Source organism: Halichoeres trimaculatus, unplaced genomic scaffold (assembly GCF_033239565.1).
Source record: "Halichoeres trimaculatus isolate MK-OKI-2021-1 unplaced genomic scaffold, fHalTri1.1 fHalTri1_scaffold_1, whole genome shotgun sequence".
Lineage (NCBI taxonomy): Eukaryota > Metazoa > Chordata > Actinopteri > Labriformes > Labridae > Halichoeres > Halichoeres trimaculatus.
In genome coordinates this window covers 1559979-1573318 of record NW_027437179.1, presented here as the reverse complement: position 1 = coordinate 1573318, position 13340 = coordinate 1559979, and the positions used below count along the sequence as shown (strand labels likewise).

At 41.7% G+C, this 13340-nt stretch overlaps 1 protein-coding gene across 1 annotated transcript in view; it reads left to right on the top strand.

The window, feature by feature from the left end:
* matn4 (matrilin 4) overlaps positions 1–13015 on the top strand; it is a 52502-nt gene extending 39487 nt beyond the window's left edge. Inside the window, exons 9-17 of the mRNA XM_074676188.1 lie at positions 1857–1979; positions 3115–3237; positions 4053–4175; positions 5285–5382; positions 7943–8074; positions 8615–8798; positions 8914–9066; positions 9244–9348; positions 11814–13015. Coding sequence (XP_074532289.1) covers positions 1857–1979; positions 3115–3237; positions 4053–4175; positions 5285–5382; positions 7943–8074; positions 8615–8798; positions 8914–9066; positions 9244–9348; positions 11814–11872 — 1100 coding nt within the window. The 3' untranslated portion in view covers positions 11873–13015. The remainder of the gene's footprint in view (positions 1–1856; positions 1980–3114; positions 3238–4052; positions 4176–5284; positions 5383–7942; positions 8075–8614; positions 8799–8913; positions 9067–9243; positions 9349–11813) is intronic.
* The last annotated feature ends 325 nt before the right edge of the window (positions 13016–13340 follow it).

The following is a 13340-nucleotide window of genomic DNA, read 5'->3' as shown; positions in this document are numbered from 1 at the left end:
ATATGATGTGCACACACACACACACACACACACACACACACACACACACACACACACACACACACACACACACACACACACACACACACACACGCACACGCACACACACACACGCAAACACACACACTTGCCATCATCGGTGTTTCACTCACACAGACATATCTGCATCACAGGTTGTAGGTGACAGGAGTGAAACCTGAGATTAACAGCCCCTGCAGTGACCAGAGACGGTCTCTATCCTGCGCAGTGTGCAGGAACATCTTCTCTCCGGCTTAGTGAGCAAGGACATCCCTTCACATGTGCAGTGAGGGGTGCTGTCCTCTCCTTTGCAGTGAGGGGTGCTGTCCTCTCTCCTGTGCAGTGAGCAGGGCTGTCCTCTCTCTGCTGTGCAGTGAGCAGGGCTGTCCTCTCTCCTGTGCAGTAAGCGATACTGTCGTCACCTGTTAGGTAAGCGGGACTGTGCTCTCTCCTGTGCAGTGAGCAGGGCTGCTGTCTCACCTGTGAAGTGAGCAGGGATGTTCTGTCAGCTGTCCTGTTGGCACGTCCTCTTTCCAATGCAGAGAGTATGGATGGTTTTTCTCTGCAGTATCCAGGGACACTCCTCCTGTGCAGAGAGCAGGGACAGGCCCTCTCCTCTGCAGAGAATGAGGCTTTTCTTTCCTCTGTGCAGTGAAGGGGCATTCTCTCTCCCGTGCAGTGAGAAGAGCGTTCTCTCTCCTGTGCAATGAGTGATGCTGTCCTCTCTCCTGTGCAGTGAGCAATGCTGTCCTTGCTCATGTGCAGTGAGCAATACTATCATTACCTGTTTAGTAAGCAGGGCTGTGCTTTCTCCTGTGTGGTGCACAGGGCTGCCGTCTCTCCTGTGCAGTGAGCGATGCTGTCCTCTCTTGAATGAAGTGAGCAGGGATGTCCTGTTACCTATGCAGTGAGTTGGCAGGTCCTTTTTCTAATGCAGAGAGTACGGATTGTCTTTCTCTGCAGTGCCCAGGGACACTCCTCCTGTGCAGTGAGCAGGGACAGTCCCTCTCCTCTGCAGTGAACAAGGCTTTCAATTCTCCTCTACTGTGACCAAGGACGGTCTCCCTCCTCCTGTTTGGAAAGTTCTCTCTCCTGTGCGTGTCTGTGAGTCAGACACTTGTGCTCTGTGTCCCCCCTCTCTGTTGAAAACAGCTGCTCCATGACCCATATGAGTAAGTCTGGGTCATTTAGAAGATGTTAACTAAACTAATTATACGTCTGAGATGAAGTTAGAGAAAACTTCACTCAATCTTGTCATACATAAAAGAAGATATCAGAGCTTTTCAAAGTCCCATATTTTCTTGTAATCCATTATCTTTTGTTAATCTTTTACTTGTTATGATCCAGAAACTTTTGAAACAAATTCATTACAAAACATTGAAAAACTGTAAGTTTTCATTTTTTTTTCCTGTTCGACGTGAAAACAAATGAAAACCTGTTCATTTGTCAGTATTCCGTTTGGTAATTAGATCAAATAACACAAAGTTAAATTATGGACCACAGGCTGATTTTGATTTTAATACTTAATTTTTTTGACCATGGTGACCTGAAGAAGGAGTCTGTGGTAAAATTTGACCTGTGTGGACGTACAGTAAAGAAAAAAAAGGAATAGATCCACAGAAACAGAGAAAATTATCTTTGATTGAAATATTGATAAAAATTGCACAGGAAACAAAAATCAAAATTAGAAAATAATTAGCAAATCACTGTTTGACCCACTATGTTCTGTGTGTGTGCGCGTGCGTGTGTGTGTGTGTGTGTGTGTGTGTGTGTGTGTGTGTGTGTGTGTGTGTGTGTGTGTGTGTGTGTGTGTGTGTGTGTGTGTGTATGTTGTTTAGCCATTGACCTGTGCGCTGAGGGGAAACATGACTGTGAACAGATCTGTGTCAGCGCTCCGGGCGTCTTCACCTGCGACTGCAACAAAGGATACACACTGAATGAAGACAAGAAGACTTGTACACGTCAGTCAGGACACACACCTAACACAAACACACACACACACACACACACACACACACACACACACACACACACACACACACACACACACACACACACACACACACACACTCAAAGACAGTAGGGCCTGATTAATAGGTTGTCTTTATGAGAATGTTTCAAAGACCCTAAACTACCTTAAAGTCCTTGTCCTTCAGAAATTCATTAAACTGTTGGTCCAGCAGAAGGCGCTGTGACTCCATATTTTACCCTCTGTGTTTTTGCAGCTCATGTGACACTTTAGCTAAACTTAGGTTGGATTTCATTTAAACAGAGGTTTATCCAGGGAAAAATTTGTGTCCCAACCACAAAATGTACTAACTATATCTCTGTTTCCAGATCAAAAGTCCAACATCAATACCTTCACATCCTTAACCTGTCAGCATTTTACCTTTAAAGTTAGTGATCTGTGTCTACAGTCCACCATCACTCTGGTGCACACACTTCTAGAAATATTTAGTTTTAGTGGTCGAAGAAAAAACTCTTTGTGCAGGAGGTTCAGTCAACTCTTTAGCAGGGCGGTGTAAATTAGAAAATGGTATTTTGTAATCATGCTTTGTGATTATCCAGTCTAGCTGCAAAGTAAAAAAGAATAATCACAGAACCATAAAACTATATTTGACTTAAATATTGATGGAATAAAAAAATAAAAAAAATAAAACAAAAAAACCTAAGGAAAAGTTGGAAATTTCACTCTATCAATGAGAGTTCCGATACAAGAGAGTTGTCTTCTTGAAATCTCATTAGTCTCATTTTGTCTGATTCAGGAGCTTCTCTTTATTAAAAAATAAATAAACACAGATAAATCTGTCTAATTCACATAAAGTAAAGCTGCAGCAAAAACCTAAAAGAAGAACTCAAAGAACCATGAAACAACAACAGACCAACCCACAGAACAAAAAATAATGATATTTACTGCATCATGCATTGCATAAAGGAAATAACTGTTTGTGCATATTTTTGCCTGCATGTGTCCTGTGTGTGTGTGTGTGTGTGTGTGTGTGTGTGTGTGTGTGTGTGTGTGTGTGTGTGTGTGTGTGTGTGTGTGTGTGTGTGTGTGTGTGTGTGTGTGTGTGTGTGTGTGTGTGTGTTGTTTAGCCATTGACCTGTGCGCTGAGGGGAAACATGACTGTGAACAGATCTGTGTCAGCGCTCCGGGCGTCTTCACCTGCGACTGCAACAAAGGATTCAAACTCAACAAAGACAAAAAGACGTGCACAAGTCAGTAAAACATGAACCTTACTTTTCAGTTTACCAGAGATCCAGAATGCTCTGTGAGTTTATTCCTGTCAAGTCAAGTCAAGTCAAAGTTTATTTACAGAGCACGTTTAAAAACAACCTCGGTTGACCAAAGTGCTTTACAGGGGTGCTGTCAGACTGAGAGGAGTTCAACAAGATGTGCATGCAGACTTTGAAGGGTTTTGGTGTTTGACTAGAGGAGGTGGCTGCCCCTTATTGGGGTCCAATTGTTGAAAAACACACATCGAAGTACTCCTTTGAAAGCCAAAACACACACCTGTCTCAAAACTTCTGTCATGGTGAAGAAAAAAGCTGTGTATGGACTGTAAACACCTCTGATGAAGCCTTAAAAGTAGAATAAGGATTTAGCCTTCTTTTAAATCCAGTGAAAGCAGCAGGTTGTAGAAACATGAAGGAAATAAAACATTTAGAAATAAAAATTGATTTTGAGACATCAAATTCACATTTATTAATACTGAAAGTGTAGTTGTGTATGTGTGTGCTAATGTGAGCTCAGGTGTTTTTAGGGTTAAGATTTAGTTAACTGAGACAATCATATTTTCAAGTCACAGGAGTGTAAATGAATGTATATTATAAATAAGTTATTATATTAAAAAATAGATGAATGAAAATAAATTTGTGTGTTGTCTCAGAGGAGGAGTGCTTTTCATACCTCATCAAACTTAAGTTTCAAAATCAAAGAGGAAAAAAGGGTCATCAGAAAATCTGAGGTCTTTAATGCATTAAAGCTGAAATGTGTGCTATGAATTTGATCTTCGTTGGTTGTGTACCTGCAGATATGGACATGTGTAACACAGTGGAGCATGGCTGTGAACACCAGTGTGTAAGCACTCCAGGATCGTACTACTGCATCTGTCCTGAGGGACAACTACTGCAAGACGACGGCAAGAGCTGTGGCAGTGAGTGTCTGAGAAATTATCAGTGTGATATAAAACCACCTTATGTCTGAACATCTGAACTCAGGTTGACAAACATAACCTAAGAGACTCCTGCAGGGAGATCAGGGTCCTGTGGGCCCTGCAGGACCTGCCAGAGACTTTGCGGGGGAAGGATGTGCTGGAGGTCAGCATCTCTCAGATCAGTTTAAGCCAAATGAAGTTAAACAACAATCGTCAGACAGAGCCAAGATCTGTGCTGATGGCCTCCATAGAGAACAGATGTTTTCTGAATCAGTGATCAATAAAGCCACTTAACTGGACAAACATCAGGAGCTGAGACCTGGATCAGTCGAAGGAGATTTCTCAGGAGATGAAATAAAGACATGTTTGAAAATAAATCCCACACAGATGTTTAAAGCTGCTCAGCTCAGTCTGTGAAGAAAGGTTGGATCTTTTTCTGGATTTTTCTGTCCTCTGATTTGGCTGAGAGGAATACAGACTGCCACTAACATCCAAACAGCAGCCTCATGTGGTGATGTGTGGTGGGGCAGACAGACGAATCATCAGAGCAGGTTACTGCAGAGCGTCTCCTGTTTCTGAGAAAACTCTGAGGAACTTCAAATATTTGGTTTATATGTCTTTCTTCAGCAGGTCTGAATACTTTTTTTTTAATTGATCAACCTGCTGATTCCTTTTCCTGAGTTCATATCGGCTTTTTTCTTCATATAAAAAATTAATGCAACACAAACAGCAACAAACAACAACAACAACAAAGACGCTTGGACACATTTTATCCTCCAAAGTTTCTCCTGCTGGTACCATCGTATTTACTGAGAATACAAATACGATGATTAAATGTCATATTATTATTATTATTATTATTATTATTATTATTGTTATTATTATTATTATTATTATCATTTTATTTTTTTATTTATTTATAATTTTTTTTAGTAGTAGTAGTATGGGTACAATTATAATGTAGAATTGTACATATAAATGATGCACTTTTTTTTTTTTTTTTTTAATATTTTTTTTTTATATCCATGCTTAACTATACGTATGTACACCTCTGTGTTTTGACATACTGTTCATTTCTAGATCAAAGTCTCTATCTTTCTCTCCTTCAGCCTGTAAGTCTGCAAACATCGACCTTGTGCTCCTCATCGATGGCTCCAAGAGCGTCCGCCCACAAAACTTTGAGCTGGTCAAAAAGTTTGTTAACCAGGTTTGATTTCATGATTTTACAAGTATACGTCCCATTTTTAAACAATGTGTTGGTTGTCTTTATTACAAACCCCCTAAGATAGCCAAAAAAAAAGAAACCCAGTTTTATCTGATGTGAAAAACTGCGAACCACTCAGAAAAGGTGATTTAACATTTGCATTCAGAGGCCGTTTTCATGAAGTCCCCTAAGGGATGAAGGACTTGCTTCAGAACCAGTCAATCTGAGATGTAAATGCATTCAGAGCTGGGTGGAAATTTTTAGGAGCTGTACAAGTCAACAAACAGTTGAAGCAAAAAATCAGTAGAAGTATGTCATTTACAGGCAGGAATGTTGGTGAGAAAACACAAATATTTGGCAACAAATGGCAACAAAGAATTTTCCGCTTTAAGACAAACTAAAAGTCAATCCCAAATCTAACCCTTAGCCCTTGGTTTTGGGTATTCAAAACTTGCGAAGGGGTGTTCCAATTCTCTGTAAGGTGAAGGTGAAGAGCTACACAGACCTTGAAACAAAGACAAACTAGGAAATTTGACAAAACCCTGGGCTTATAGAGAATAAGCCCAGGGTTTTGTCAAATTTCCTATGATGTGGATATTTTTTATCAGATATCTAATCCTTTGCTTCACCATGTAAATATTCGCCATTTTCTGAATCCTTGGTCGTATTTTGAAATCTCTCCCTATAATGCTCTAGCTAATGTTGCTCTAGTGACAGCTAACAATGGCTACAGCGATGTCAGAGCAGGGTGACACATTCACAGCAAACAGACTTCACTACAATGAACTGCATTTCATGAGTGATCAGACAGCTAAGCTGCATTCAGGAGCCCCATTAGCTACAGAAGCTATGATAAGCTAATGTTACAGTTAGGGCTGTCATTTTAACGCGTTAATTAGATTAATTAATTACATCGCAAATTAACGCAGATTAATCCGGATCCCAAACCCCTGGGGCGTTCAAAGACGCACTTATTTTTAAATGTCTGGCATTTACAAACTGTGTGTCCTACTTGGAAAAATAGGTGTCCTCGTCAGATTTTCAAATTTCCGATGGTCCCTGAATGTAACACGTGATGTCAGCAACATGCTTCAAACTGGAAGGAGGGAAGCGAGAGTGATTGGTGACTGCCGTCCGCATCGGGTTTATTCACACGTCCTTTTTGAAAATCTGCAGAAAATCAACTGTTTGCTCTAGCTCAATTCTGTAAAAAACAGATAATTCTGAACTCTTTACTGCATTAAAAAAGCCATGAATGATCGATATTTGTTCTGAATTTAAATCTTAAAAATTCTTTGAAAAGTTCCTTCCATCTTCCTGGTGTCATGTTTCAGCTTGGGGCTGCTCTGTACCAATGAGCAACAGTTTGTGTGTTCAGAGCATGTTAAACTGAAAATACTTCACTTTTCTTTGATCCAAGACTTGCATTAAGTATTTGTACATAGTTCCTCACAGTTTTTAGCCTGTAGCCCTGGTTCTCCTGATCTCATAGAAGTATAGAAGTATAGAAGTTCATATTGCAGTGAATATCGAGTCAACATCGAGTAAAAATGTGAACAGAAGCAAAAAAACGTCCTAAAAATCAAATCAGCTTATCTTAGATGCAGGACTGTGTAGATTTCGTAAAAATAGAACCATAAAACTTTTTTCATGTGTTCCTTATGCCTCAGGGTACCTAAAATGTGTTGTATACATCCCCACCTTATTTTGAAATGTTTTTTTAATGTCTTTTAATGTAATTTTAGTGTCCTGAAATTAAAATTCTTTATTTTGGGACCTTAAGCAGATATGAGATTAAAATGCGATTAATAAGATCAATTAATTACAAATCCTGTAATTTATTAGATTAATTACAAATCCTGTAATTAATTAGATTAATTTTTTTAATCGCCTGACAGCACTACCTACAGTATTCAGAAGCTACATGGTATAGCTTCTGAATACTGTAAGGTTAGCTTGACTTTAGCTTTTCCTAGCTTAGCTGTCTCCTCACTCTGACTGTAATGCAGTCCATGGTAGTGAAGTCTGTGTGCTGTGGATGTGTCGCCCTAATCTGACATCAGTTTATCATCACTTTGTAAAAATGTGTTCACTTTGGAAGAAGAAACAGTCGCTCAGCCTACGACAGACAGAGACAGACCAGGGAGAATAGAACTAGGGGGAATAGAGTGGCATCTTGTTTCTCAGGGGCTTGTTGTCATCCTTCCCTTGGCCCTTTGTTTTAAGACATAGCGAAAAAAGTGATGTTTAGGATCAACCCTAAGAAACGGAACAAACTCTCAGTGTCACATGTCACCTAAGACATCTCACCTGTGACATTCTCACCTGTGATGTTCTCATCAGTGACGTTCTCACCTGTGCCATTCTAAACCTGTGACGTTTTCACTTGTGACGTTCTAAACCTGTCACCTTGTGACATTCTCACCTGTGATGTTCTCACCTGTGACGCTCTCACCTGTGACGCTCTCACCTGTGACGCTCTCACCTGTGACGCTCTCACCTGTGACGTTCTAAACCTGTGACGTTCTTACCTGAGTGTTCCTGCATTCCTTGTGTCTTTCAGGTTGTGGACTCTCTGGATGTGTCTGCTCATGGCACCAGAGTAGGTCTGGTTCAGTACTCCAGTCGGGTTCGGACTGAGTTTCCTCTCAACATGTACCAGACAGCAGATGAAATTAAAGCTGCTGTGATGAAGGTGAAAACACTGAAACATGAACACTTTTTACTTCAAACATTGTCTCGTACTTCTGTGCAGCAATACCTAAAACTAGCACACTCTGATTGTGTTTCTGTGTGGAATAAAACAGTACAACAGGAATGGTTTGCACAGAAATTGATTCATTTATTACATAATTATTTCATTTATTTTATTTTCATACCACCAACAAATCTATCTCTGTTTCTCTGCATGCCTGATCTGAATTTCTCTGCTCATATCTGATCTGCTCATATCAGGCCCTGCTTTAAGACCGTTTCCATCTTTTGAACATTCCATGTTTGTTCACATTTAGAGCTTACAAATACAAATACAACACATCATTTATTTTTTAACTCTTCAATCTGAACTCTGTCCTTCCTTTGATGTCCTGCTCTTTATTAGCTTAGCCCAAAGATTTTGATTTTATAGTTCATGAACATAAATAAATTCTTCATTCAGTCTGATATGACCTAGAACATCATGAGACCCTGCAGACTAGTCTGACTCAGGACTTCCTCTGGTCCTCGCCTGGTTTAGGTGGACTACATGGAGAAGGGAACCATGACAGGTCTGGCTTTGAAGCACATGGTGGAGAACAGCTTCTCTGAGGCTGAGGGCGCTCGTCCCTCAAGCAGGAACATCCCCCGCATCGGCCTGGTCTTTACAGACGGACGCTCGCAGGATGACATTACTGAGTACGCCAAGAAGGCCAAAGAAGCAGGTGAGAGTCCTCCATGAGGGTCCATATTTCATCACCCTGCTCCAGACCCTGACTGTGAGATCTGTGCTTGTGTGTGTGTGTGTGTGTGTGTGTGTGTGTTTTTGTGTGTGCGCAGGTATCACCATGTACGCTGTGGGCGTGGGTAAAGCTGTGGAAGATGAGCTCCGTGAGATTGCCTCTGAGCCTGTGGATAAACATTTCTACTACACCGCCGACTTTACTGCCATCAGCACCATCGCAGAGAACCTCAAACTCAACGTGTGTCCAGGTACAACGCTCACCTCATGTGTCACCTGCCTGGTTAACAGAATCATCACTGGACAATGGGCACCAGGAACCATTTAGCTCCTAAAAGAGTTGTTCAAGGAACTAAAAGATAATGGAACTACTGGTAGAAAATTGCCTTTTGGGTTTTGTGTGTGTGTGTGTGTCTGTGTGTGTGCAGAGGAGAGTCAGGGGGAGATCGAGGTGAAGGATCCCTGTGCCTGTGAGAGTCTGGTGGAGTTCCAGCAGGCCACCATGAGCAGCCTGGAGCAGCTCACACAGAAACATATCCTTTCCTTCATTAACAAACATCTTCATTTTCATCATCTTCACTAAAGAAGGGTCTTTTTCAGAAGCTCTGCAGTTTAACAGTCTAATGGTGTGGCCACACCAAACGCCAATTTGCGGCGCGATTACATACAAAGTCAATGCAAAGACGCGTTTAGCCGCCGATTCGCCTCGGGCGGCGCGATTCGCGCATTTGGCGCGGCGAGTTTGGAGCGTTCACGCGTTTGGGCGGTAGACGCGAATTCGCTCGAGTTCAAAATATTCCCCCACGACGTCATTGTTATGACAACGTTGGGGGGCAACTGCCGCCTGCTCCGGCTCCAACTCCGCCGGAGGATGGAGGAGAAAACAATCTGTGCGGTGTGTCATCATCCAGAGTTATACGATACGACGTGTGTACTCTACAGAGACTGGAAAAACAGGAGCAGGCTTGGTTGAAAGTCTCTGAGGAGACAGGTTTTGAATGTAAGTTCTGAAAACATTCGTTCCCAGCTGGATCTGCCTGCACGGGCTATCACTGAGTCCGACTGCGTTTTCCTCAGCGGAGTTTTGAGCCTGATAAAGAGGAGGAAAGTGCGGGGCAGGGGCAGAGCCAGGGAAAAGATGGAAGTTCTCTGTGCTCCTCTCTTTCCTCCACCCCTTCATTATCCCCAGGGAGACCTCCGGGAACATGGGTCGGGGGTTCGGGTGGTCGGGGGTACGGGGGGTCGGAGGTTCGGGGGATCGAGGATGAGATCGCAGGGAACAGCCAAGCAGGGCTGGTGGATTACCAGGGAGAGGCAGCAGGCATTGATTGTGATCTCCAAAGCTTTCACACACTCTCCTGTCATGCTTTGGAAACCACAGCTCATTGTTTTTCAGCTGCTCTTTTGGACTTTCGGTCTTTAAATGAACGAGCTCTCTACTCTGCATGCGCAGTACCGCGCATTCGCGTGTTCGCGCCTCAGCTTGTCAAAAAAGTCCAGCGGCGAGACTCGGGCGTTCACGCGGCGCGTGACAGGCCATTCGCGCGAGTAAATTCGCGTGTTCGCGTTTGGTGTGGCCACACCATAATGCAGATGTGATGCCTGTTACAGATGTTGAACTGAGGCTACACTCACATCTGCCTCCTTTTTGAGTTGGACTCTAGTTTTCATTAGTCTGACATTATTTATGACTTTTCTTTAATGTGTCTGTTTTCCATGCAGAACCCACAGCTCAGTGTTTTCAGGACTCTGCGTTTTAAGTCCACAACAGAGGATATGGATCAGGCATTCATCACAATCAGATAAAGAGGTCAAAGAGTCATTTCTCTTAGGAGAGGACTCTGAGTCCATTCAAATGACTTTATGGAGCCACTGAGGGAAAATCATAACTTTTCAACTTTAATGTATAGCTCTAGTTCTTTCAGCCACCTGTTGATGTAGGGATGTGGATGTGGATGTGGATGTGGGGTGTTTTCAGTTCAGGAGAGTGAGTCTCCTGGCCAACAGGGTGGCAAAGGCAAGAAAAGCCCAAATGACTAAACAGGGCAAAGAGAGGATCTGGAATGACAGCTGTATTATGTGCTGCCCTAAAAGTTAAGAAGAGTTTGAATCAGAATGTAGCAAGCCTGCGACAGAACCAGAACACACAGGGATGATTGGCTGGGGGTTGTTTGCACCTGTTGCGTGAATCAGTCACATTGGGTTAGATCAGGGAAGCTTTCAATTAGTATAGTGAATATTGTGCATGGTTTTACAGTGTGAGAGGCAGTGCCTTACACAGATTATAGAAGAGTGAAGCAGTTGTCAAACACATTGACAGTAATCATCAGGCAGTGTTGAACTGAGCTCCAAGGTTTTTTAGTGGTGAGTGTGAGGCTATGAAAAGAAGACTTAAAAATTTTACAAATGCCAAAGATTAGCCTATTTTGTTCAGGGTAAGAGCCAGTAGTGAATCTACCAGAGTTTCAGGAAGACAACTAGGAAATTTGGGATGCTGGATTCAGATATATAATGCCTCATCTGAAAAATTAAAATAAATAAATAAATAAAAGTAATACGCTAATTAAAAAAAAAAAAAACAGGTGATATTTAGGTAAGTCACATTTCTGTGAGAGAAGGAGAGGGATTTTCAAATAGGCACTGCAGCTTTTACACTGCAGGTAGTCAAAACTAAGTGTTTCATCTTATTTTTGGCCAAAAAGTATCTTTAAAGACTTCATTTTAAGTAGAGTCACCTGACTAGTCCAAAAAAGAATCTTATTCTAAGATATTATGAGTCAATTATGAGGCCTGGATTGCTTGTAAAGAGTGAATTAAGAAAATATTCTAAGGAAGTTAAAATAATGTCTTTTCTAAGTTCTTTTGGATTGGGGCAATTTATTTTTTTATTTCATTTTTACATTTTTTTGGAATTTGTGAGTTTTTCATGTTTGTTTATATTCATGAGCAGACTAACTGTAACCTCCTGACTGTCCTCGTTCCTTAACGGATCGAGCACTAACCACAATGACAACTCGTCTGGAGCAGCTGGAGAACCAGCTCCTCTCCAGGAAGTGACGCGTTGATGGGACCTGACACCATGGAGGAGGAAGAACAGAGCGAGGAGGAGGAGGGCACAACCCAGAAACATCAGTAGAGGGATCAGAAACCCTTTAATCAATGCAACAAACCAAAATATCAGTGTGACAATGACTCTCACAGGAGAGTTTGTAATACAGCTTTATTTTTACATTTTTATCTAAAAATCATTGACGTTCACACCAATCAGCCAATCAGCTGACAGCAGAACACATTCATGAGAGAGAGAGTGCACCATGAGCATCCACCTCTGAGTTTGATAAAGACGAATCAGAGATACTGAGTCGTTTCAACCTCCATGTGTCTGAAGTTTTATCAGTGTACTGTACATATTTAATGGAAACACACACTATAACCCAGTCAGTCCTCTTCTCTTCACACACTTTTACTCCAGTTTCTGTGAGTGCCCTGTTTATACTTGATCTGTTTTGTACGGTTTGTTAAATATGATGTATTTATGATGTATTTGTCCTAGAATAGCATTTTCTTTTCAAAGGAGTTATTAAAATGAAGTCGTATTACCACTCCCAAATATCAAATGTATGATTTTCTGACAGAGCAGGAACATATAGAATCAGAGGCTGGATGGGTTCCGGAGGAATGAAGAGGAAAAATATAGAGACTATGGTTTAAAAAAGGGAAATCAGTCAGTCTAAAGCACCATCCTTCTTAAAGCTGTAGTCTGTTGTTAAGGATGAGGAATAGGACACATTAACTCCCAGCGTACTTCCTTTCTCATTCTGCACTTTAGTCTCACAGTGCCTTCAACACGTCTGAGTGTTTCTGTACATAAACCCCCCTCTGAGGAAACGTTTCCTTCTGTCTGCAGCTTCAATACATCAGTGTTAGTTTAGGGTTAAGGTGTCAGCCGCCTTCAACGACTATCCACGAGTCCACCAGGAGGTCTAACAGGAGGTCCAGAAGGAGGCCTACCACGAGGTCTAACAGGAGGCTTAACAGGGTACAGAGAGTGTGAATGACTGACCGCCTGCCTCTCTTCTTGTAGTTTTGGATGATAAACAAAGACCACAAATGTATCCCTCTTTATATTTGAATCCCTGTATGTTTTTGTATATTTTCTAATAAAGTTACCTTTTTGTGTTTTCATGGTGAAGCCCTGTATACCAGCTCAGAGGGCAATAAAAAAGTCAACTTTTCATCTCTGCGTGAGGTTTTTTTTTCAAAGATCAGATTTTTTTTTTTGTTCGATTCACATCACACAAACACATAAACACATGAACTCATGACTCTAAGCCTCCTGGTACCAGTGACATCCGGTTTAGAAAAATTGGAGCCTATGCGGGAGTATTTAAAGTTGCCGATCATCACGGATCCTCTTCAGGCTGGCTGCAGAAAGACCACACTTTTACAGCATTAAAAGATATTTACAGTCTGGCTCAAAAACAGCTTGGGTCTGAAACGTTGATTTCACTATTGGCACACACTG